General features: G+C 43.3%; 1 protein-coding gene across 3 annotated transcripts in view; it reads right to left on the bottom strand.

Annotated features, from left to right (window-relative positions):
* carmil2 (capping protein regulator and myosin 1 linker 2) overlaps positions 1-26746 on the bottom strand; it is a 151638-nt gene that overhangs the window by 85871 nt on the left and 39021 nt on the right. For all 3 annotated transcript variants that reach the window (XM_080187061.1, XM_080187062.1, XM_080187063.1), the window contains exons 5-11: positions 25238-25359; positions 19656-19753; positions 18458-18528; positions 10747-10820; positions 7890-7965; positions 2596-2684; positions 1430-1524 (exon numbers count right to left, since the gene is read on the bottom strand). In XM_080187061.1, coding sequence (XP_080043187.1) covers positions 1430-1524; positions 2596-2684; positions 7890-7965; positions 10747-10820; positions 18458-18528; positions 19656-19753; positions 25238-25359 — 625 coding nt within the window. The remainder of the gene's footprint in view (positions 1-1429; positions 1525-2595; positions 2685-7889; positions 7966-10746; positions 10821-18457; positions 18529-19655; positions 19754-25237; positions 25360-26746) is intronic.

Below are 26746 nucleotides of genomic sequence, written 5' to 3'. Positions count from 1 at the left end.
TCAAGACAATAGGGGCACCCAAGTTTCTATAGAAATGCTGCGGGGGTTTAACCATCTGAACCTAAAATATTGCATTCGGGGCAACAGCATCCTATTTCATTAGTTAGCCTATTGTTCAAATCAGTAAGTCACATGTATTACAGATCTAGGAGAATCCATTATCCAGACAACCTCATTCTTGAAAGGAAGCATTGTAACTCTTTCAAAAGGGCCTGGAAAGAGACACTCGGAGGGACTTTACAGCTTCTCTCATCCTGAAACCGTAAAATCTCACCCAAATCAATGGACCTTTCCATTGTCCGCCCCTTGCGCGCTCTGATTCCTGTGGCGGGCAGGACGATAAAATTCCGGCCTCATTGTCACCCCTTATAATGCCATTTGATAAATCATTAATGAGGATATTGAATAGGGTAAGTGATAATGAACAATTTCACTCTTTCTTAATGATGGATAGGCCAAGTGAGGACTTCATCTACCCTTATGTCACTCTTGACATAAGATTGCCCATCTTAGATTTAACCATGTACCATCATAGTGCCAGCTTTCTTGTGAAATACAATGAAAGTCATATCTGAAGTCAGTTAAAACAACAAGTAAGATTTCCCTGAGGTGTTATGGGACTCTGTGAACTCATATGAAGCCACAGTCTACTGCTTACATTTTTTGTAAGACTAATGTCCAGCCTGTTCTTTGTTGATAATGCTACAGGCCTCCATCACATCCACAATGACTCAAAAAAAAATCTAAGAACTACTAATGAGCAAGATCTCTCATTAGTTTTTGGTCTCACTAGAAGTTCTCTTATTGCAACTAGACCGTGGTCTGAAATGGTGCATGTATCCATGTCTCGAACAGAACCCTTTTTCTAATGTTTATATATGCCACCAGAAAACTGTGAGAAGCACTGAAGCTGAACATAAGGTCACTGAGAAAAAACAGAAATTCCATCAGAGAGAAGAACATTTTTCAGGATGGGGATATGTGACAGTTAATTAAACACTAATGCAAAAGCAATACATCATGCTCAGTGGAAATCTGAGATAAAAACAGAAATGATTTGCAATTAATCAAGTGGAGAAGACTGATTGACAGAGGACAACATTGGGACTGACGTTGTCCAGTTTGACCTGAATAGCACATGGTTGCTATTGGCAGCTCCTAAGGTATTTTTTATGGTGTGTCTGATTCATGCTGGTCAGTTTGTTTTTGCATTGGACGAAAACTGGAAAAAAAGCAACGGAATTTTACTGCCTCGCTCCTCCCGAAATCGTAAAATCCTGCCCGAGGTCAACAGACCTTCCCATTGTCCATCCCTCGCCCACTCCGATTTCCTTGGTGGGTGGTGTGGTAGAATTCCGGCATCTATCTCAAAATAGCTGTGTAACAATTTTACCCGTAAAAAATAAATCAATGAAGTGAAGATCTTTACCTCTGTCCTCCAGCTGGTTGTTTGACAGATTTATTGTGTGAAGCACAGGGTGCAAATTCTCTTCTAGAGCAAGTGCTATTTTCTGCCCAGCATCACTGAAACAGTAAGACACAATGCAACATATACATTGATTGACTGAAACTCAACATAACAGGATTGGCATAGAAATTGGGGGTCTGTAGCCTTGGATCACTCTTCCCTTATTTAGAATAGAATTATGACAGGGCACAGTCAAAAATGAAGGAAAAGGACTCACCTCCAGTTACTGCTAGATCACAAGACTAAAAATTCTCTAGAATAAACTCAAGGAGTTACCCAGGGAGCACAGCAGAATCAGTTTATCCCATGCACTTGTCTTTCTGACAAGTTCAATCACGGAAGGTATTTTGGGCTGAAAATTGGATACATCTCATTTGCCACTATAAGTATCCCGCTGTGACTGATTTGAGGTGATGGAGGCAGCACACAAATTCAAGGCCTGGCATTTCAATATTTGAAAGAATTTTTCCCCAGCATTTTAACAGCATTACCCATTTAAGGCACACTTCGCATGACAGTGATGTAAAGAAGTTCATTTGTATAAAGGAACAATTAATGTTTTCAACAAATTAACTAAATTAAATGTAATTCTACTTCAAGCTAAAATCAAAAAGCTAGTAAATAGAGTAAATAGATTGCTCCAGAAATACTTGGATTGGGCACCTCAGTGAAATTCCTTATAATGTCATTTGATACATTATTGATGAGAATATTGAATAGGGTGAGTGACAGCTGACAATTTCACTCTTCTTTATAGACGGAGCGGCCAAATGAGTATTTCGTCTGCTCTTTTATCACCTCACCTCATGAATGAGATGTCCATTATTTCTAACATTTAAAGGTCTTTACCTTTTACGGTTCAGGGTTACAATCAGCTGGTTAAGAGGGTGAATAGCTGGACCATTAAAATCAGAATAGTCTACAGATTCAATCCTTTCAAGCATATCAACCAATCATCATCCACAATCTCTGCCAGAGTGGACATGTATGAATGTTACATGAGGAACCACCACCCATGGAACTGTATCATAAGAAGAAGAAATTTACTAGATAAAAGTAGGAAGAAAAAAATGCATGAATAATTGTTAATATGATGGAAATATCACCAAAATCGACATTCTACTTACAACTTCATTCCAGCATTTTCCAAAACCAGCTCTTCCAGTTTGCTGGATAAACTGATCACATAGAGGACCTGCTCTATCACATCGGGGCTCTGAAGAAGACAGAGAATATGAGAAAGACTAAATCATTTGCAATGCCATCAGGTAGCTCCTTACTGAAGTCTCCCTTTCTTTGCTCTCTTCTATGTCATCCGTATTTAGGTTAGTCAATTGCCAATTTTTCCGATGGATTGGCAGTTACAGGTTGTCCAAAGTATTGACAAAGGCTGGAACTACATTTTCCATAAAGTGGTAAATCTCTCTCTTCCTCAAGAAATGAGAAAAAAACAATTTAAAGCAACAAAAATGACTGCATTAAGACTTGGAGATCTGAATTACACAGGGAAGAAGACCAGCAAATATTTCCATGTGTGGACTGTATAATCAAACATCTTAAATTGCACGTCTACACTGCATGGTATTGTGGTTGTATGTTGTTTACTGATAATGGTAAAAGCACAAGAAATGATACTCTGAGCAATGCTGAACATATTGTAACTATAGGTTTGGCTCAGAAGGTATTCAAAAGCAAAGGTCTGACAACGCGGTGTGCTAAAGATGAATATAGGAACATAGGAATTGCTCGAAGGGAAATAAAAACAAGGTTCACCTAGATTACCATCTACTATGCTAATAGTCACCTGATACGATGATAATGGAGTTATTGACTAATCATAACAATCAATCTTAATTTACAACAGACTCAGACATGAGATAAGGAAAACCCCATTGGTGGAAGATTTTAGAAACCATAGACTGAAACCGGTGCACCATAGTTTTTGAACATGGTGTCATGCTTCAGAACCTGCCCATTTCCGTTTTGATCAAGATGGGCAACACGTATCTTGATGTACCAATCTGATCTGAATGGTTGCTGCATTGGCCTGCATGGCTCCACCCACTCTTTTTTCTGCACTGCAGCTTCTGTGAAGAGGACCCCATCTGAATTGCTTGCAGACCAAATGGTTCCACCAGCCTGCTCTTCTTAAATTCAGGTTGTACATTAAAAGGAGTACATTATTGCTGCAATGTAAATTACTGTAAAGTAAACATCAAGGCAGATACAGCAACACAATGGACTGCATTTAATGCAGAGGCAGTGGCTCCAATCCTGCCCATTTAAAAGTTGGGAGCAAGTTGCCTCTGGGTTGCCCCATGCTCATTTTACAGCCATTCCAGCATTCATTGGCTTGCAGTGGGACTTTCACCCTTGCCTCTTAGAACTGAACAAAGAACAAAACAGCATAGGAAACAGGCCCTTTTGCTCTCCAAGCCTGCACAGCTCATTGGTCCAACTAGACCATTCTTCTGTATCCCTCCATTCCCAGTCTGCTCATGTGACTATCCAGATAAGTCTTAAACAATCCCAGTGTGTCCGCCTCCACCACCCTGCTTGGCAGTGCATTCCCCACCACCCTCTGTGTAAAATATATCCCTCTGAGTTAAACCTCGCCCCCCTCACCTTGAACCTGTGACCCCTCGTGTTTGTCACCTCTGATCTAGGAAAAAGCTTCCCACTGTTTACCCTATCCGTACCCCTCGTAATTTTATACACCTCTATTAGGTCTCCCCTCATTCTCCATCTTTAAGAACATAAGAACATAAGAAATAGGAGCAGGAGTAGGCCATCTAGCCCTTCGAGCCTGCCCTGCCATTCAATAAGATCATGGCTGATCTGTCGTGGCTCAGTTCTACATTCCCGCCCTCTCCCCATAACCCTTAATCCCCTCGCTTATCAAAAACCCATCAACCCACGTCTTAAAAATATTTAGCGAGGCAGCCTCCACCACCTCAACAGGCAGAGAATTCCAGAGATTCACCACCCTTTGAGTGAAGAAGTTCCTCCTCAACTCTGTTCTAAACCGCCCCCCCTTTATCTTGAGGCTGTGCCCCCTAGTCCTACTGTCCTTTCTGAGCGGGAAGAGTCTCTCCACCTCTATCCTATCCATCCCATTCATCATCTTATACGTCTCAATGAGATCTCCCCTCATTCTTCTAAACTCTAACGAGTACAAGCGAACTACCCCAGTTTATCCAATCTCTCCTCATAGCTAAGACCCACCATACCAGGCTACATCCTGGTAAAATCCAATCAAATGGCCAGCACCTCTTTAGTCCCAGAGATCCACCTGGAGATGAATAACCTCTGCTATGATGACAGTTCCCAATGTTAAGAAGCCAAGAAGGCCTGAGTCAGAAGTGAGTAGGGGGATTTTGCTTGAGCCAGTCTGGCAGGTCCTGGTTATCAGAGTGTGGAGGACCAGGTTTAGGAGGTGGGGAGTACCATGGTGAGGGGCCTCTGCAAAGAAAAACCATCAGATTTCACCATGTACATACGCACTCCCTGCCACTGACAAAATATTTCTGGCAGTGGGAGGGGGCCCTTAATTGGGATGTAGGGTTGTGGCATTACATCTGTCAATTCAGCTATCAGGATAGCGTCCACTGAATTGGGTAGGTTTGCCTGTGCCATTCTACTGCAGCAATGGTACTTCAGTAATGCAGAAAATGGCCAGTGGCGCATTACATCCGCAGGAAGCAAAGACAGGCCTCAAACACTGCTGGGCAACACATTTCTAGCCCTGTAAGTCCAGTCACCTATTCTTCCTAAGTCTGTTATACTGTCCATATGTCATGCCTCATAATACTCATTCATTTTATCCCAAATTAAACCTATCTTATTTGGATTTGAATGAACCAATGCTGTTTCCATTGTCTCCCTCACACATTGTCGGCATGCTGCACTGAACAATCTTCCCTCTGTTAAATACCTTTCACACACAGCCATGGTGGCTGGTCTGTGATACAGTAAGAAGTCTCACAACACCAGGTTAAATTCCAACAGGTTTATTTGGTAGTAAACACCACTACCAAATAAAACTGTTGGACTTTAACCTGGTGTTGCGAGATTTCTTATTGTGTTTACCCTAGTCCAACGCCGATATCTCCACATCATGGTCTGTGATATACAACCCCTGGCCAGTGGTTTCCTGACAGCTGACTGGAAACTGACTTACAGTTTTTAAACTTAAAAAAGGCTACATTTCAGTTTGATGAAAACACAATTAGTATACTACTGAGTTCCCACTCTCACCAAATCCCTGTTTTAGAGTCCTCATTCACTCCATTATGCTTTGTGCTTGAATTCTCTTCATGACAGAACCTACCAGATCAGATTTTTAGCAAGTTTCAGTATTAGCCTGACTGCAATAGGCACAAAACAGACAGTGTCTGGACTCCCTGGTATTTAGTCTCATGTGTGGAAACTCAAGGATTATGTAAACTTGAGTATTGCTGACAAAACAACATTTTATCATGTAAACATTAGACTGACATTGATAAGCTGTCATAGGAATCAATCATAATCACATTGACTAATCAATTACCACATGTCAGTCACTAGGATCGGGATTACATTTTCATTCAAATTCAAATAGACTCAGGAAGCACTTGACTATTTCCCTGCTAGTGAGGATCTGGTGGCCCAACCCTGCTGGAGTGAAAGGGGGCCATGGAGGTCAGGGATAAGGGGGGGGGCGGGGGGGGGGGGTGGTGTGCCCTCGGGCCTTGCCAGACTTGCAGTGTCAGCATGGCCCCCTGGCACTGCCCAAGGGGCAAACTGGCAATGCCTACCAGGCATCGGACAGCCTGTGGAGGTTGGGGGGAGGGGTCGGGGCTGGCCCAGACATGTCCGGGAGAACAATGATCCGGGGAGGTGGAAGGAAGTCAGAGGGGCAGGGTTGTGGGGTCCAGGGCTGGCCAGCAATCAAGAGGCCAGCAGTGTGGTGCTACAGCGCATGCAGTGATATCAGCTCTGACAGATCGGTGCATGCGCAATGATCCGCTCAGCAGTATGCTGCCGGCCTCTCCAGCGAAATAGGCCCAATCCACAGATTTTCAGAGTGATGCAATTAGGGTCCTCTGTGATTCAGGGAAATGTAAGCCTTTTTTTAGTTTACAAAACTGCTAGTCAGCTGTCAGTAAACCACTGTAAGAAGTCTCACAACACCAGGTTAAAGTCCAACCGGTTTATTTGGTAGCAAAAGCCACTAGCTTTCAGAACGCTGCCACTCCGTCAGGTGAGTGGGAGTTCTATTCACAAACAGGGCATATAAAGACACAAACTCAATTTACAAAATAATGGTTAGAGTGTGAGTCTTTACAGGTAATCAAGTCTTAAAAGTACAGACAATGTGAGACAATGTGAGAGAATGTTAAGCACAGGTTGAAGAGATGTGTATTGTCTCCAGACAGGACAGTCAGTGAGATTTTGTCCAACAGGTTTATTTGGTAGCAAAAGCCACTAGCTTTCGGAACGCAGCACTCTGAAAGCTAGTGGCTTTTGCTACCAAATAAACCTGTTGGACTTTAATCTGGTGTTGTGAGACTTCTTTCTGTGTTTACCCCAGTCCAACACCGGCATCTCCACATCAAGTAGTTCATTGGCCAGGGGTAGTGTATCTGCTTACTCACTGACCAGCCATCAATGCTGTGCGTGAAAGATATTTAACAGAGGGAAGATTGTTCAGTGCACTATGCTCACAATGTGAGTGAGGGAGACAATGTGGGAGATTCATTTTGAAAATCCCGCTGAAAAAAGCAACTGGATTTACTCCAGTTTTTTTGCAAATTTGGCACTTAGGATTTCTTTGGGGGAATGCCACCCCTCTTTGAAAATCTCACTCCCCAACTCCCTCCAACACAATGCTTATGTTGATACAAGAGGAAATGTTTTTGTAGGATGTCTTCCAACTCGGCGGCAGTTACAAATGTTAATTTGTGTAGAATAATGATCACTGGACATCTGGATTTAGAAGAAGCACAAAGTTTTGGGAACATCACTGAGTAACTCTGTCTTTGGTCAGATTTCTTCTGTTGCTGGCATACACCATTGAGTGCCAGCATTCTATTTCTTTGAGTTACGAACAAATCTAACTTCTCAGATTAACCTGGGCATTGGAGAAACAGAACACAGTAGAGCCACATGGATCAGTCTCCTACAAGAGACTGGCTCGCCATTATTAACATGCTGAGTTTTGTAGTGTGTATTTGTAGCATTGACATCAACCAAATATCAGTTTTTTCCTTCACTATAATGGATCACACACAGGAAATAATTTGGACTACAATACGCACTATATTTAATTGCAGTGAAGTCAGATTTAAAGCCACTAATAATCAGGCTATAAACAAGACTTGACAGTAATGCCACCTGATTCTTGGTGTAAAACATCTCATTTGTTCCAATAGGGACTCACCAGGCGTAAATCCTTGGAGAACAGCTTTGTAAACCACTGGTTAAATGCCAAGGCCGCCACACTCAATGCCACATCCCTGTCAGACAGAAAAGTTAGTCATGTTTATTCAAGACAATAAACATCATTAAATTCAGAAAAGTCGATGGATTCAATCATTTCAGAGGATTGCAATTAATTTCCAATCTACTTAAATGTAATTTCACCAGAAATCACTTCCCCCCTCCCAGAGAGTGAAGATATGATAATGGTTAAATGTAAAAATATGGAGCAGCTTGGTGGAGTTTTGTTAAGGTTTTCTTTCTGTTTGGTGTTTTTGGTCTTTCTACTCCTACTGCTGGTACTCATGAGAATGGCCTTCTAGTACGCTTCTTCTGGTTTTTCTCCCTCCCTCAAGAGAGTGCCTGTGATCTCCTTAAAATCTTCTCCATCCTAATGACAGGAGTAGGTCATTCAACTCCATTCATAACTCACCCAATGATGAAAATACCCAGATCAGCCTATAGAAGGATCTGGATAACATATCATCTTAGACTGACAAGTGGTAGATAACATTCTAACTGCGAGGTGATACATTTTGGTAAATCGAACCAGGGCAGAACCTACTCTGTTAATGCTAGGGCAATGGAAGGAGTTATAGAACAAAGAGATCTAGGGGGTTCATAGCTCCTTGAAAATGGAGTCATAGTTGGATAGGGTGGTGAAGAAAGCATTTGGCATGCTTGGTTTCATTGACAAGGACATTGAACGCAGGAGTTGGGATGTCTTGTTGAAATTGCACAAGGCAATACTTGTACTATTGTGTACAGTTCTGATCACCCTATTATAGAAAGGATATTATTAAACCAGAAAGATTGCAGAAAAGATTTACTAGGATGCTACTGGAACTTGATGATTTGAGTTATGAGGAGAGGCTGGATAAACTGGGACATTTTTCCCTTCGAGCATAGGAGGCTTAGGGGTGACCTTACCGAGGTCTATAAAATAATGAGGGGCATAGATAAGGTAGATAGTCAACATCATTTCCCAGAGGTAGGGGAGTCTAAAACTAGAGGGCATAGGTTTAAGAGGAGAGGGGAGAGATACAGGAAGGTCTAGAGGGGCAATTTTTTCACATAGAGGACGGTGAGTGTCTGGAACAAGCTGCCAGAAGTAGTAGTAGAGGCGAATACAATTTTGTCTTTTAAAAAGCATTTAGACGGTTATATGGGTAAAATTGGTATAGAGGGACATAGGCCAAACATGGGCAATTGGGACTAACTTAGTGGTTAAAAAAAAACTGGCATGGACAAGTTGGGTTGAAGGGCCTGTTTCCATGCTGTAAGACTCTATGAATATAATAAAGGCAAACTATTCCTGCTTGTTTTTTTAACACACCTGCAGTCTTCAATATGGTTAACTACACTATTTTCCTCCAAAGCTTCTCCACTGTCATCTAGCTGGGCTACATTTTTATCTATTTCGTTGGACCTAAACTATTGCTTACAACAATTTATTTTCCTGCTCCCACCTGGTTATCTCTGGTGCCCCCCCCAAGGATTTATCACAGAATCCCTACAGTGCAGAAGGAGGCCATTCGACCCATCGTGACTGTACCGACCATAATCCCACCCAGTTGTTATTCCCATAACCCCACCTATTTACCTTGTTAATCCCTGACAATAGAGTCAATTCAGCGTGGCCAATCAACCTAATCCGCACATCTTGGCACTGTAGAAGGAAACCGGAGCACCCAGAATAAACCCATGCCGACATGGGGAGAATGTACAGACAGTGACCTGAGGCCTGGATTGAACCCGGGTCCCCGGCACTGTGAGACAGCAGTGCTGGCTACTGTGCCACCCTCCTATTGTATTGATATTTATCCTTGGCCCTCTCTTACTTCTCATCTACAAACTGCCCCTCAACATCAGCTGAAGTCAGTGTTAGTTTTCCTGAATGCTGATAACATTCAGCTCTGGCTCATCATCATCTCTCTCAACTCTTCTACTGTTACTAAACTATCAAACTGCTTATCTGACATTCAATACTGGATGAGCAGAAATTTCCTCCTATTAAATGCTGGGAAGACTGAAGCCATTGTTTTCAGCTCTAAACTCCATTCCCTAGCTATCGACTCTAAACCTTTCCCTGGCAGCAGTCTGAGATTAAGCCAATTTGTTCACAACTTTGAGTCACATTTGATTTCAAGATGGGCTTCTGATTTTCCCACCATCACTAAGGTCGCCTTTCCACTTCCATATCATCACTCAACTCCAGCCCATGTCTCTGCTCAGCTACTCCTGATACTCTCATTCATGCTTTATTTACTTTAGACTCAACTATGTGACTTTGTGAACTACTTTGTTTTATAATGCTTCTGTGAACATCTTGGGACATTTCAAAAGATTCAGGCTACATAAATATGTTGTTGCTCACGTAACATTAGTGCCAGTGAATTGCCATCACAAACAAGAGTAAGTCCAACCATGACAGCACTCAGATAGAATGGACATTGAGGATAGCCAGCATCAAAGGAACTGCATCCACAACAAGAGTATATTTAGGGGAAAGATGGTGGTAGAGCGAAAACTATTCTCATAACGATTAGCTGTTGGAAATACACTTGTGCACCTTTAATTTTTGCTAATATTCTCCTCGATTTTAATTATTTTCCATTCCAGTGTTGACCACCCCATGATTATGTGATGCCCAGTATCCACCTAGAGTGAATGGAACTCCATATGGGGTGAGACCATTTTGAGCTACGAACAAAGACAAATTTCTGCTCCTATTTCTGAGTTGAGCCCATTGATAGGAGTTTTGCTTTTAATTTTAGTTCACCCAAGTGAACTGAAAGGGAGACGTGGCCTTCACTCACCGAGTGTCCAAGTGGCTGAAATCTAGCAGATTAAACTCCTTGGTGTTCTGGCTGTGGTAGATGGTATCTACATCCTCAAGAGAGAGAGAAAAAGAGAGAAACCAGTTGATTGGTCACATTTGAACTTGTCACTAAAAGCCACAGTGCTGAAGACAGGCTAATTGTACACATTGGCTTCAAGAGAATTTACTTTCTAAAGGTCACATTGAAGACAACTGAGCTGGAGAAATAAACTAGGAAGTTACAGATGCATTAGTCTAACGACTGTAATGGTGAAGTTACTAGAATCAGTTATTATGGACAATCACTGGGCATGGGACAAATATAAGTTGATCTCAGATTAATAAAGGGTAAACCACATCTAATAAGCAGAATTTTGAGAGGCAGTAAATAACATGGTGGACAAGAGATTGTGTTTTGATGTTATTTATATGGGCTTCCAGAAGGTATTCAACCAGGTTCCTAACAAAATTGGAATTAGAGACCACCTATTGAGTTGGGTAAGAAAGAAAGCAGACAGGAGGGATAATATTTGATTTGATTTACTATTGTCACTATATTAGCATACCAGTGAAAAGTATTGTTTCTTTCATGCTATACAGACAAAGCATACCATTCATAGAAAAGGAAACAAGAGAGTGCAGAATATAGTGTTACAGTCATAGTTAGGATGTTGAGAAAGATCAACTTAATGCAAGGTAGGTCCATTCATAAGTCTAATAGCAGCAGGGAAGAAGCTGTTCTTGAGTTAGTTGGTATGTGATCTCAGACTTTTGTATCTTTTTCCCTTCGGAAGAAGGTGGAAGAGAGAATGTCCGGGATGCGTGGGCCCTTAATTATGCTGGCTGCTTTGCCAAGGCAGCGGGAAGTGTGGACAGAATCAATGGATGGGAGGCTGGTTTGTGTGTTGGTTTGGGCTACATTCACAACTTTTTGTAGTTTCTTGCAGTCCTGGGCAGAGCAGGAGCCATACCAAACTGTGATACAACCAGAAAGAATGCTTTCTATAATGCATCTGTAAAAGTTGGAGAGGGTCATAGCAGACATGTCAAATTTCCTTAGTCTTTGAGAAAGTAAAGGTGCTGGTGGGCTTCCTTAACTATAATGTTGGAATGGGAGGACCAGGACAAGTTGTTGGTGATCTGGACACCTAAAACCTTGAAGCTCTCAACCCTTTCTACTTTGTCCCTGTTGATGTAGATAGGACATGTTCTCCTCTACGCTTCCTGAAGTCAATGGCAACCTCTTTCATTTTGTTGACATTGAGGGAGAGATTATTGTCACTTCACCAGTTCTCTATCTCATTCCTGCACTCTGTCTCATCATTGTTTGAAATCTGACCCATGATAGTGGTATCATCAGCAAACTTGAAAATCGAGATGGAGGAAAATTTGGTCACACGCTCATGGGTGTATAAAGAGTATAGTAGGGGGCTAAGCACATGAATTGAAATTGGCAGGATATGTATGACCAGTGGTTTCCTGCAGGAATCTGTATTGGGGCCTCAACTTTTCACTGTATTTATAAGTAACTTGGATAACTTAAACATCTTCCCAAGAAAGGCTTCAATGCCGAAGAAGGGAGATTCTTCTGCTGAAGAAATTAAGATGGCAATCCAGCTAACTGGACCTGTCATGCCAATCAAGAATACATAACTTGGAATAGCCATGCGTCTGAATTTACCAATGACACTAAAGTGGATGGGCACAGTAAATTATATCAATAGGAGCTCTTCTTTTAGATGGTCCCTTACAATCAAAGATGACTTGCTTCCACTCTGGTTCAATGGGTTCTGAAATGACAGATAGGTCTATTTTGAAATCTGCAGATGGTGCTGTGTGGTAGGTAGTGCTTGAAGGGTTGCTTGGAGATTTGTGTGTTCCCTCCAACACCTTGACTTTGTTTTTACACGTTCCCAGTGAAGTATTTCAATGTGTTCAATTCTTTCCCAAATGAGCCTTCTCCATTTTGGTCAATCACAAGCCAGAGTCTCTCATGAGTTGACAGGGATGTTTGATCTCTTCAAGGGTGTATTGAGGACATCCCTAAGGCCTAGCAGAATTTTTTAAAGAGGTAAATAACGTGGTTAATAAGGGATTGTCCACTTATGTTATTTACATGGACTTCCATTAGGTATTCAACCTTGAGTCCTCCTGGGAACCTCTGGCCATGACTGAGTTCTGAGTAGAGTTTGGTGTCAGGCATATGACCAACATGTCCTGTCCAGTGTAGCTATTTTTGAGAGACTAACATATCAATAATGGGCAAATTAGCTTGGGAGAGGACATTGCTGTTGCCACCAGATTTGGAGGATTTTACATAAGCACCACTGGTGATACTTCTTCAGTCTGTGCAAATATCTAGTTCATGGCTCATGTTAATAGTTTGGAGGGTACTTCTAAGTTCTGGGAAGATTGAAGTTATAAGATAATTAAATGTTGTACTTTACAGATCACTAGAACTTCAAGAAATGACAATTGGGGAACAATGTCAGTCTAATAAAGGCAGAATAGAAGAGATAGATCTATAAGACAGCAGGAGGGCTTACGTAGCTGAAGAGATGGAGGTGTGATGTCTGCAAGGCTCATAAGTAGTACTGTCCAAAGAGATGTTTTATTTTTAATTTGGGACTGAGAGCTAACTTAATTTAAAAACATTCTGTAACCTTAAAAAGTTGAAAAACCCATTTATTTAATCAGATCAAAGAAGAAACTATAAATGAAGGATAATCAATATAAAGATTGGTTTAGGTTCGTCCCAGAGCAGTGTACATCTTTGTGAAGATGGGCAGAATTTTGGAGGGTTTTCTGTTTTCAATTTATCTGGGTATTTGCTGGAAAGGTTAGTTGCAGTTTAGACCTCAGGTGGTTTGCAGCTCACTAAAAGAAGATAGCCAAAGTAAATGACAACTAGATAGACATGCAATGTAATCTGAATAAAAACATAACTTAAAGGGAGGAAGACGCTGGTGGGTGTCGTCTACAGGCCCCCGAATAATGATCTGGAGGTGGGGCGGGCTGTTAACGCGCAAATAAGTGCGGCATGCAGGAATGGAACGGCAGTAGTTATGGGAGATTTCAATCTGCATATTGATTGGTCGACCCATGTTGGACGAGGTGGGCTCGAGGAGGAGTTCTTGGAATGCTGCCGGGATAATTTCCTTGAACAGTGTGTGTTGGAGCCGACGAGGGAGCGAGCTATCTTGGATCTGGTGCTATGTAATGAGGCGGGTAGAATTAGGGACCTTGCGGTGAAGGATCCTCTTGGAGAGAGTGATCATTGTATGGTGGAGTTTCTGTTGCAGATGGAGGAGGAGAAAGTGGGTTCCCGGACACGCGTCCTTTGTTTGAATAGAGGGGAGTACGGTAGGATGAGAGAAGAATTGGCGAATGTGGACTGGGGGAGTGCGTTGGAAGGTAGGTCTGCTGAGGAGCAGTGGAGGATCTTTAAGGAGATCTTTCTTGGTGCTCAGCAGAAATTTATTCCGATGGTTAAAAAGGACAGTAGGAAGAGAGGTAATAAGCCGTGGATAACGAAGGAGGTGAAGGAAAGTGTTAAATTAAAAGCGGAGGAATTTAGAGTAGCTAAGAGCAGTGGGCGAGAAGAGGATTGGGAAAGGTTTAAATGTCAACAAAGATTGACAAAGAAGTTGATAAGGAATGGTAGGAGAAGCTATGAGGCTGGGCTAGCACTTAATATAAAAAAGGATAGCAAGAGTTTTTATAAATATATAAAAAGGAAGAGGCTGGCTAGGGTGAACGTTGGTCCTTTAGAGAATGAGAAAGGGGAGCTAGTGGTAGGGGATGGGGATATGGCTAAGGTCTTGAATAACTTTTTTGTTTCTGTCTTCACGGAAGAGGACGTGAATAATTTGCCGGGTGTTAGCGATGGAAAGGTGGTAGGAATGGAGGGTCTTAATGACATTACTGTTACTAGAGAGGTGGTGCTCGACAGACTGGAGGGGCTGATTGTGGACAAGTCCCCAGGACCGGATGGAATGCATCCGAGGGTTCTGAAAGAAATGGCGGAGGTGATAGTGGATGCCTTGGTGGTTATTTTCCAGACGTCGCTGGATTCCGGGGAAGTGCCGGAAGATTGGAAAACGGCTAATGTTACGCCGTTGTTTAAGAAGGGTGCCAGGCAAAAGGCGGGGAATTATAGGCCGGTTAGTTTAACGTCTGTGGTAGGTAAAATGTTAGAATCCGTCATTAAGCAGGAAATTGCAAGGCATCTTGAAGGGAATTGCTTGATAGGGCGGACGCAACACGGTTTCATTAAAGGGAAGTCGTGTCTGACAAATTTACTGGAGTTCTATGAGGATGTGTCTAGGGCGGTGGATAGAGGAGAGCCGGTGGATGTGGTCTTTCTGGATTTTCAGAAGGCATTTGACAAGGTACCTCACAAGAGGTTATTGCAGAAGGTCAGGGGACATGGAGTTGGGGGTAGGGTGTTAGCGTGGATAGAGGATTGGTTGTCAAATAGGAGGCAGAGAGTGGGGGTCAATGGGTGCTATTCGGATTGGCGGTTGGTGACTAGTGGGGTGCCCCAGGGGTCGGTGCTGGGGCCTCAGCTATTTACCATTTATATAGATGATCTGGAGGAGGGAACCGAGTGCAGGGTGTCGAAATTTGCTGATGACACCAAGATTGGGGGAAAGGCAAATTGTGCGGAGGGTGTGGAGAGTCTGCAGAAGGATCTAGATAGGCTGGGCGAATGGGCCAGGAAATGGCAAATGGAATTTAATGTTGGCAAGTGTGAGGTGGTCCACTTTGGTAGGAAGAATGGTAGGAAGGACTATTACTTACGTGGCGAAAAACTGCAGCAGGCAACGGTGCAGAGGGACCTCGGGGTCCTTGTGCATGAGTCGCAAAAACCCAGCTTGCAGGTGCAGCAGGTGGTCAGGAAGGCGAATGGGATGCTGGCCTTCATAGTGAGGGGGATTGAATATAAAAGTAGGGAGGTCTTGCTGCAGCTGTATAGGGCATTGGTGAGGCCGCAGCTGGAGTACTGTGTGCAGTTTTGGGCGCCGCACCTGCGCAAGGATATTTTGGCCCTGGAGGGAGTGCAGAGGAGGTTTACTAGGCTGATACCGGAGTTGAGGGGGTTGAGCTATGAGGAGAGGCTGAATAAACTAGGCTTGTACTCGCTAGAGTTTAGAAGAATGAGGGGAGATCTCATTGAGACGTATAAGATGATGAATGGGATGGATAGGATAGAGGTGGAAAGACTCTTCCCGCTCAAAAAAGACAGTAGGACTAGGGGGCACAGCCTCAAGATAAAGGGGAGGCGGTTTAGAACGGAGTTGAGGAGGAACTTCTTCACTCAAAGGGTGGTGAATCTCTGGAATTCTCTGCCCGTTGAAGTGGTGGAGGCTGCCTCGCTAAATATTTTTAAGAAGCGGGTTGATGGGTTTTTGATAAGAGAGGGGATTAAGGGTTATGGGGAGAGGGCGGGAAAGTGGAACTGAGCCACAACAGATCAGCCATGATCTTGTTGAATGGCGGGGCAGGCTCGAAGGGCTAGATGGCCTACTCCTGCTCCTATTTCTTATGTTCTTATAACTTCATCATTCACAGGGTAGAATCTTTTTGAAGCATTGGTGTTTCTTTTGATGGGTGGAGAGTCAGTAAGAGACACAGTCTGCCTCTTTTCAGGAAAACGCACCAAATCACATGCTAATTAGATAGTTCCTTCTCCTGGAAACAAAATCCTGGGGGGAGCAGAAATCTTGTCTACCTAGAACTGTCAGCCAATCAGAGACCAAAATCCCTTATGCTAAAAGTGCTATTTGGGAGGCCATGTCTGCTGCCAGAAAGACAGACAGACGGGTGTTTGAGTCCCAGGATCATAGAATGACTCAGGCCACAAATAAGTAATATTGGGACGGGGCGGTGGGAAGTACTTTTGCAATATGGGGTTCGTGGGGAGAGTGGTGCATGGAGGTTTGGCCAGCAAGAGCAGGGAGTGGGTTCTCTACTTCTCAATGCCCAGGTGTCACGTCCAGGCACTGGGTTCCTTTGATTGTGACACCACCTCTTCGGAGATGATAAGTTTGCCACATGAGTGCATACGCAGTTATGAACCATATTAAGTTAATAGTTTTGTTTTAGGTCTTTTATTGCTGATGCATTCTTCATGACAATGCCTCTACCAATCAGAGTTTACTTGCCACTCTCTTTTCATGAAGTATCAATCGTTGTTCCCTACATTTGGTTTTCTTGTGAATTGTCCTGATGAGTGCAAGATGAAAACCTTCAACAACATGAATCCTTTTTCAACAATATTGATGTTCTGTATTATCAAACAACTATTTATACTTCTCTAATACGCAAAAAGGGTTTATGTTTTGTAAAAAAAATTGGTTAAAATGAGTTGTTTAGGTTTCATTTTGATTGCTAATGCTCTGTAATAGAATTGTAACAGGTGCTTTGAAGTGCCTACTGTAAGTTATTCAAATCTGCAAAGCATATAGGAGCACAGGGATTATGTTGCCCAGACCATGACCTTAGTTTCGGGTTTGAGATCTTAGTCCTCAAATACTCTTTTCCTCAGTGACCAAAACCTGTGCTGGCACATTGGAGATGGAAGATGGAACAGAATTGATGGAAACTGAGTGAGTAAAACTGTAGCCAATGGAGCTCAGTCTCTGGTTATTCACTGTTGACCTAAGAAACATAGGTTAGAATATCTTCAAAATGATGACAAACTGTCTTGCAACCAGAGAAGTTTTGGGTGTTTAGGTACAAAAATCATTAAATGTTAGTGGACAAGTTCAAAAAAGAATTCTCAAAGGCTAATGGAATGTTGGTCTTTATTTCAAGATTAGTGGAAAGCAAAGGTGACAGTTATGGGCAGGGTTTGTCTTTTGGGTCAGGCCCCTAACGTCAGGGTGTAATAGGGGTCACAACAGTGCACTGAGTGGGAGAATAGTCAGTGATAATGATTTCCTGCAAATCGATTAGTTAGCAGCCAGAGGGCAGGCTCACTATCTAAATAAGATCTGAGTTAGAAGCTATGAGAACAAGTGTCATCCCAGAAACTGAGCACAAAAATCAAGGTCGGCACTCTAGTGCAATACTGAGAGAGCGCTGTATTGTTGGGGGTGCTGTCTTTCAGACAGGATGTCAATCCAAGATCCTGTCTGCCCACTTTGTTGGAGATAGAAGATCCCTTAGTATTACTTTGAAAATAAACAGGGAAGTTACCCTCAGTGTTTGGGCCAGTATTTATCCCTTAATTAACAGCATAAAAACAGATATTTTGGTCATTATCACAAGGCTATTTGGGGGGGGGGGGTTTGCTATGCATAAATTGGCTGACGTGTTTCCCATATTACAAGAATGACCTTACTTCAAAAAATCATTTTGGGCTGTTATGTGGTCCTGAAGGATACTATATAAATACAAATCATGTCTTTTATATGACCATGTCCATCTGTAACAGGAGTAATATAAAAGGATAGTTTAACCTTCCATTCCCCAAGCTTCCTGACTTTTCTTTTACTGCAACAAATTTCCTTTTGGTCCGGCGGTACAGGAGATTGTAGTGGTAATTGCATGCTGTACCACGTAGTGTTTCCGTATGTGTCATGCCAGCATTTACATCGTCCTCATTCTCCTCACTTCCTTCACAACATGATTGTTGTACATTTGCATTTGTTCATGTGGCTCTGGTGGTCAGTTAGAAATGCTTGTGTTTAATGTCAGCTTACCCACTGGATCTCTTCCTTGAAGGGAAGCCCATTGTAATCACACAACGCAGCGTAGGTCTCTGAATAGCCACCTGCAATTCAAATTGAACTGTGAAACTAGCTGGTCAGTTAATTCAGCACAAAGCTCTGTGCTGAATGGACACAAATTAATATCCTTGTTCCTCCAAACTGCCAATCGAAACTTGGTCAGTGCAGCAGAAATTTGGAGCAAAGCTACTGAGCTGACTGGAGACAGGAATTCCACCAAGTGAAAGTTAGGCAATGCAAAGGGAGCAGCTAGGAGGTGAATGGAAGCAAGTAGAATGGCCATTCTCCACCCCCCGCCCTTTCATACCTTTCACGCCACACGCTGATCTCAGCTGTATTGGCAGGAGCAACAGCCATTACAGGCAAGGTACTGAGCTGAATATAGGCTGGGGAGAATTCCTCTTACACCCAGTAGTGATGCAACGGATCAGCATTTATTGGGGAAAGTTAATAGGTTAAAGGAGAAAAAATTGGAAGGGTGTGGACTATTCTTCACCATTACAACATCCTCAAAGTGGAGGTGCTATCAGGGAAACACCAGTCTTAACTGTCCAATTTGGTGCAGAGAAGCAGATCTATTATCAGATCTCTTCTCAGCTGTTTAATAAACTTATTACTTAGTCCCTGAAATATACATTCTGAAAATGTATACTTTTGAAATGGAGATCGAGGCCAAGAATACAGAGTCACATATTCATGTTGTTGGCCTCTTTGCATCTCAGTTTTTCCAGTTAAGGAGTCATGATCAAGATGGAACACGAACTGTGCACTCTTATCCCCCTCTCTATTCTGAAGACATTTTTTAACAAATTGCACGAGCAAGATTTTCTTTTGAATATAAATGCACTTTCAAGCCTCTATATCAGTAAAACATAATGATAATATGTTGCAGCTTTAAACAATTATTGCTTTAGGGATTATCTTTGTCCAAAGCTTCTCAAAATACAAATACAAAATAAGGTGACGGTGCCTCTTGCTTTGCAATTCAGAAGACAAATTTGGCTTTAATGAGATGCTTTCCTTTCTCAGGAAACTTTCAAGCACTGCTCTATCAGTGCTGGTCGATCTAGAAGATTCTTTCCTTTAAATTCTTAGAATTTAATTGGACATATGTTTGTTGGGCCTTCAATTTAGAACTGTTAGCTTTGCAGAGGATGAGCTCATTACATACCACATGGCCCCTGATTAGCGTCAGTCTGTTCATCCAGTGCTAATGTGATTTTTTTGATTCTCTCTTGTAGCTCCGGGGAATTCTTTTTGAGTAACTTTCTAAGAAAATGGATTTAAAAAAAGACGGGATTCATCATCATGCTCATGTCACATTTAATCTTGTCATTGGTTACCTTAAAGTAGCCAAGTGCTCTTTGAATTTATCAGAAATTTACATTAATCATTACATGTAAAATAAGAGGATTAGAATGTGATAATTTAATCAAAGATCAAGCAATTTGCAAAAGTCATTTGAAACTTTAGCTTACTGCCTTTTTATCAATTAGTGTTCCACTTTCCATAAGGTACTGACACCTCACTTAAGGGGCATTATCAAATTCAGGAGTTCTACAACCTTTTTTGAATTGTCATGATCTAGTTTGACCCTAGTAATCGGCTCAGAAATAGGAACGACAAAGGGGCCTAGTGCCCTTTGCAAAATACAATTTACACCAATTTTGCTCCAGCAAGGAAGTAGAAAGTAAAAAGTGAAATACACTATCTGAAGGATAGTATTCGTCTAAAACATTTTGAGCTGGAGTCAAGTGAAATACCACAGAAGTGAAGACCATGGCACCCCACACATAGAACACCGCAGACAATTATCTCCCTGCAACAATTTAGCATAATTATAACTATCAGCCAGGCTCCTACACCCACTTATTTTTCCTCTGAAACCCTTGATGGTATCAATACCATCGCAGAAAACATTGACTAAAATTAATTAAGCATTAGACTAATTCACACCAGTACTGGGTAAACTATGATTTCTGTAGCTAAACAATTAAATCAAACTATCTTCAAGCTCATAGGGGAGTGGGAAGGGGTCACTTTGCCTGCTTCTCTTCTGGATTCTTGTCCAAGCCCGCACGGTCCTGGGGATGTAGCTTGTATTTTTTTAAAAAAATATTCATGTGATGTGGGCTTTAATGTCTATACCAGTATTTATTGCTCAACCCTAATTGTCCTTGAGAAGGTGATGGTGAGCTGCCGTATTGAACTGCCAGAGTCCATGTGGTGTAGGTTCATTCGCAGTGCTGTTGGGAAGAAGATCCAGGATTTTTATCCAGTAACAGTGAGGAGAAGGGCAATATATTTCTGAGTCAGGATGGCGTGTGACTTGGAGGGAAATGCTCAGGAGTTGGTGTTCTCATGTATCTGCCGCTTTTTAATATTTTGGGGGTTTATTGAATTATTCAATGAAGCAAGCTAGTGACTGTGTGTGTGCGTCCTTACATGCACCTATGCATGTCTGTGACTGATGTAATTACGCTGAGGACTGGGTGTCTACAGGGTTGAGTTGTGAAAGGCAGGCACTCAAAGTAACTATGGTCAAGTTGAATTTTCTATAAGCAAAGAGGCCATGGGTAGAAATTTGCATTAGAAAATAAAAGGAGGTTTGTTGTGTTCAGTTGTTACATTTCAAAAGGGAATAAAAATGGTTTAAAATTTGGAAAAGGTTATAAATATGGCATGATTATTAAATTTTATTTAACCCAAAAACTGGAAAAACATAGAAGATTTTTGTATTTTGTGGAAGGTAAATTTCAAAGTAAGATAAGGACAATGGAATCAAGATGTAAAGGCAGGAGGCAGGGGGCAGGGGGAGGGGGGTGGTGGGTAAAGTAATTAAGGAGCGATACTGAGAGCTTAGCAGGAAAGGCCATGTAAGACCTCCTGGAGTTTGCTTTTTGCTAAGGACAGAACTGTAAAGAGGCAGAGTGAGGCAGCTTCCAGCCAACCCAGGAATGTGGCTTTTTTAAAATCAGAATTTAGACAGCACAGTGGGAGAGGGAGGGAGAATAGCCCTGTGAAATTCCCCTCCTACACCAATAATGGGGTTGCCTTGCAGCAATATTACTAGAATTTTCGAATGGATTAAATACCTATGAGGAATTGTTGTCTAAAGGGTTTTTTTTCCTGAATCTAACCAACTAGGAAATCTTCTTGGGAGTAATATTCTGTAAGACTAATTTTAACTTTGTATAAGAACATAAGAAATAGAAGCAGGAGTAGGCCACCTAGCCCTTTGAGCCTGCCCCGCCATTCAATAAGATCATGGCTGATCTGAAGTGGCTCAGTTCCACTTTCCTGCTTTCTCCCCATAACCCTTAATCCCTTTGCCTACCAAAAACCTATCTACCCGCATCTTAAATACATTTAGCGAGGTAGCCTCTACCACATCAACGGGCAGAGAATTCCAGAGATTCATCACCCTTTGAGTGAAGAAGTTCCTCCTCAACTCCATTCTAAACTGCTCCCCCCTTTATCTTAAGGCTGTGCCCTCTAGTCCTGCTGTCCTTTCTGAGCGGGAAGAATCTCTCTACCTCTACCCTATCCATCCCCTTCATTATCTTATACGTCTTTATAAGAACCCCCCTCATCCTTCTAAATTCCAACGAGTACAAACCCAGTCTATTCAGCCTCTCTTCATAGTTCAACCCCCTCATCTCCAGTATCAGCCTAGTGAACCTCCTCTGCACTCCCTCCAAAGCCAAAATATCCTTGCGCAAGTGCGGCAACCAAAACTGCAGACAGTACTCCAGCTGCGGCCTCACCAGTGCCCTGTACAGTTGCAGCAAGACCTCCCTGCTTTTATATTCAATCCCCCTCGCTATAAAGGCCAACATCCCATTTGCCTTTCTGATCACCTGCCTCACCTGCAGGCTGGGCTTTTGTGACTCATGCACAAGGACCCCCAGGTCCCTCTGCACCGTAGCATGCTGCAGCTTTTCGCCCTTTAAATAGTAATCCTTCCTACTATTATTCCTGCCAAAGTGGATAACCTCACACTTGCTAACATTGTACTCCATCTGCCAGGTCCTCGCCCACTCGCTTAGCCTATCTAGATCCCTCTGCAGGCTTTCCACACCCTCCGCACAATTTGCTTTTCCACTTATCTTTGTGTCATCAGCAAATTTCGACACCCTACACTCAGCCCCCTCCTCCAAATCTTCTATATAAATGGTAAATAGCTGCATGGGTTTCCTCCTACAGTTCAAAGATGTGCAGGTTAGGTTGGTTGGCCATCGTAAATTGCTCTACAGTGTCAGGGGAAATAGCAGAATAAATATGTGGGGTTAAGAGAATAGGATCTGGGTGGGATTGTGGTCAGTGCATAGTTGATGGTCCGAATGGCCTCTTTCTGCACTGTAGGGATTCTATAACTGTGTAAGTATGATCTTGTGTTTTCTTTTGTTAATAAATGTTTTAACTTGATAACGTTGTTGGTGGGTACCTGCAGTGTATTTTGTTGATGGTACACACTGCTACCATTGTGCATCAGTGATGGAGAGAGTGAATGTTTGTGGATGAGGTTGTTGGAACAACACTCATTTCGGCAAGTAGAGAGCTTTCCGTCACACTCTTGACTTGTGCCTTGTAGATTATGGTCAGGCTTTGGGAGTCAAGAGGTGAGTTACTTGCCACAGAATTCCTTGCCTTTGACTTGCTCTTCTAGCCACAATATTTATAAAGCTAATCCAGTTCAGCTTCTGATCAATGGTAACTTCCAAGATGTTGATGGTGAGAGATTCATGATGTTAATGTCATTGAATGTCAAGGAGTGATGGTTAGATTCTCTCTTGTTGGAGATGGTTATCATTTGGTACTTGTGCGGCATAAAATATCACTTGCCGGCCCAAGCCTTGAAATTATTCAGATCTTGCTCCATTTGTACATGCACTGCCTCAGTATCTGAGCTGTTGCGAATGATGTGCAATTTTGTGAAATCATCAGTGAACTTCCCCACCTTTGACGTTCTAATGGAACAACAGTCATTAATGAAGCAACTGAGGATGGTTGGGCCTAGGACACTACTCTAAGGAACTCCAGCATTGATGTCCCAGAACTGAGATGATCGTGGCAGAACACAAACTGAGCATCAGTGAGCAGGTTATTGCTAAGTAAGCGCTACCTGATTGTATTATTAATGACCCCTTCCATCACTTTTCTGGAGATTGAGAATAGACTGATGGTGTTGTAATTGGCCAGGCTGGATACTTCCTGTTTTTTGTGTACAGGAAATGCCTGGTCATTTTTCCACAATGCCAGGTAGATGCCAGTGTTGTAGCTGAACTGGAATAGCTTGCAAAGCGTGCAACAAGTTCTGGAGCACAAGTCTTCAGTGTTATTGTCAGAATATTGACAATTCAATAGCCTTTGCAATATCTCATGCCTTCAACAATTTCCTGATATCATGTGGAGTGATTTAGAGCTGAAATGACCAGTGGGCATGGTAGGAATCATCTAATAGGTACACACAATAACAGTATGATATAGTTTTACAAATTTCTTTTTGATTCTATTGAAATTGGATTTTATTTTTTTTTTATTCAGTACAAAAGAGGCATGTGCAAATTTGTTTCTCTGATGATATTGGAGCAAAATCCAATGTCATCATTATGGATCAAACTTAAATAAGCAACTGAAGCTCAACTTACTCTTCCAAATTCTTATTCAAATAACAAAGTCAATGACATCGTCAGACAAGGTTACACACAAATGAACAATCAACTGTCTAGCACTAAGCAATTCTCATGAGCTGCCCAAAGTAATGATAAGTACTGAGAAGGCAGAGAGTAATTGTTACTGAGATCTTTGGGGAAGAGATAGCAAGAAAAACAAATCAATCTCAGCATACAACACTGACAATGCAGCTTACTGGTACTCGGTACTTTATAGAATTGTAGAATCCCTACAGTGCAGAATGAGGCCATTTGGCCCATCGGGTCTCCGACAAAGCATTCCACCGTGGCTCTAACCCTGTAATTCCACGTATTTGCCCAACTAATCCCCCTACTCTTGTATAGGGAATGATCAATTAATTTGAATATGAGATGCACTTAGTAGTTTGACAAAGAATTATCCATGGGTTTTTGACATAGGTTTGGGAGCACCATCTCATCAAACACAAATCTTCAATATCAGCTGCCTGCCAGGAAAGCACTTAATGAAAAGAGATTCTCCTCACAGTAATTGAGGGAGTTCAACACATGATCAGTTGCATCCATCTATAAATCCCTTATTATTGCTTTGAGTTTCCATAAGTAAGTGGTGCCAACAAGGCAGGGAGGGAGTGGCAAGGGGAAGTTGAAAATATTCATGCCTTCTAGCAGGGATCCTCCTGCTACTGCAGGGTACAATCAACAGCACTAGGAGTTACACAAAATCAGTTGCACATGAATTATCATATCAACGGCCTCTGAGAAACAAATTAACCATTCACCCGTTTCATAGCCAGAACATGTGGGGACGGGCTGAGGGGGTGGCAGCTGTCTGACGTGTGTGACTGCAATGCTTCCAGAGCAGCCGTTGCCCGCAGCCTCTTGATGTGGCTTTTTGCTTCTCCTGCAACAGCAGCACTGCCTTCATTTACATTACAGCCCTGCAGCCGACATCAGGGGGCTCTAGCAAAGCCACCACTCTGTGTATTGTAAATGGGTTTATAGACCGCAGTGTCTGTTCCAACGTAACGCTGCTGTGAAACACAAAACAGTGTAGCAAAGCTACAAAAACAAAGCAAACATTTGGGGGCTAACTTACCCTGGTGATGAATCTGGAAATATTTTTTTGAGTGATGTAGTGACATGACTAACCACCTGCTCCAGATCTTCAAGGGACATGAGTTTCAAATGGTGCGAAATTTTCTCAGTTTCTATAACAACCTGTGGTGAGAGGACAGTTCACTCAATTTCTGTTTAATTGTTAATCAATTTATCAGTTCCCTTAAAAAAAACTTCATTCTGGGATTTTGGAACAAAAATTCCATGGGCACAATTAACATAAGAACAAAAGAACATAAGAAATAGGAGCAGGAGTAGGCCATCTAGCCCTTCCAGCCTGCCCCGCCATTCAATAAGATCATGGCTGATCTGAAGTGGATCAGTTCCACTTTCCCGCTTTCTCCCCATAACCCTTAATTCCCTTGTCTATCAGAAATTTATCTACCTATGACTTAAATATATTCAGTGAGGCAGCCTCCACCACATCAACGGGCAGAGAATTCCAGAGATTCACCACCCTTTGAGTGAAGAAGTTCCTCCTCAACTCCAATCTAAAACCAGTGCCCCCACCACCCCCTCCCCCCACCACCCCCCCACCCCCTACCACCCCCCCTCCCCCCACCACCCCCCCCCACCACCCCCCCACCACCCCCTCCCCCCACCACCCCCCCACCAGCCCCTCCCCCGACCCCCCTCCCCCCACCAGCCCCTCCCCCCACCCCCCCACCCCCCCACCAGCCCCTCCCCCCACCAGCCCCTCCCCCCACCAGCACCTCCCCCCACCAGCACCTCCCCCCACCCCCCACCAGCCCCTCCCCCCACCAGCACCTCCCCCCACCCCCCACCAGCCCCTCCCCCCACCAGCACCTCCCCCCACCCCCTCCCCCCACCCCCCACCCACCACACCCCCACCACCCCCTCCCCCCACCCCCCACACCCCCACCAGCACCTCCCCCCACCCCCCCCACCCACCACACCCCCACCACCCCCTCCCCCCACCCCCCCCACCCACCACGCCCCCACCACCCCCTCCCCCCACCCCCCCACCCACCACGCCCGCACCCCCCCCAACCCCTCCACACACCCCCACCCCCCCACCACCCCTTCCCCCCACCCACCACACCCCCACCACCCCCTCCCCACCACGCCCCCACCACCCCCTCCCCACCACGCCCCCACCACCCCCTCCCCACCACGCCCCCACCCCCCCACCCCCCCATTTTGAGGCTGTGCCTTCTAGTTCTGCTGTCCTTTCTAAGCAGGAAGAATCTCTCTACCTGTACCCTATCTATCCCCTTCATTATCTTATATGTCTCAAGAAGATCCCCCCTCATCCTTCTAAACTCCAACGAATACAGACCCAGTCTATTCAATCTCTCTTCATAAGCTAACCCTCTCATCTCCGGCATCAGCCTCGTGAACCTTCTCTGCACTTCCTCCAAGGCCAATATATCCTTCTGCAAATGCGGCGACCAAAACTGCACACAGTACTCCAGTTGCAGCCTCACCAGTGCCCTGTACAGTTGCAGCAAGACCTCCCTGCTTTTAT

Source organism: Carcharhinus amblyrhynchos, chromosome 4 (genome assembly GCF_965287045.1).
Source record: "Carcharhinus amblyrhynchos chromosome 4, sCarAmb.v2.hapA, whole genome shotgun sequence".
Classification (NCBI taxonomy): Eukaryota; Metazoa; Chordata; class Chondrichthyes; order Carcharhiniformes; family Carcharhinidae; genus Carcharhinus; species Carcharhinus amblyrhynchos.
This window is presented reverse-complemented; position numbering and strand designations above follow the sequence as displayed.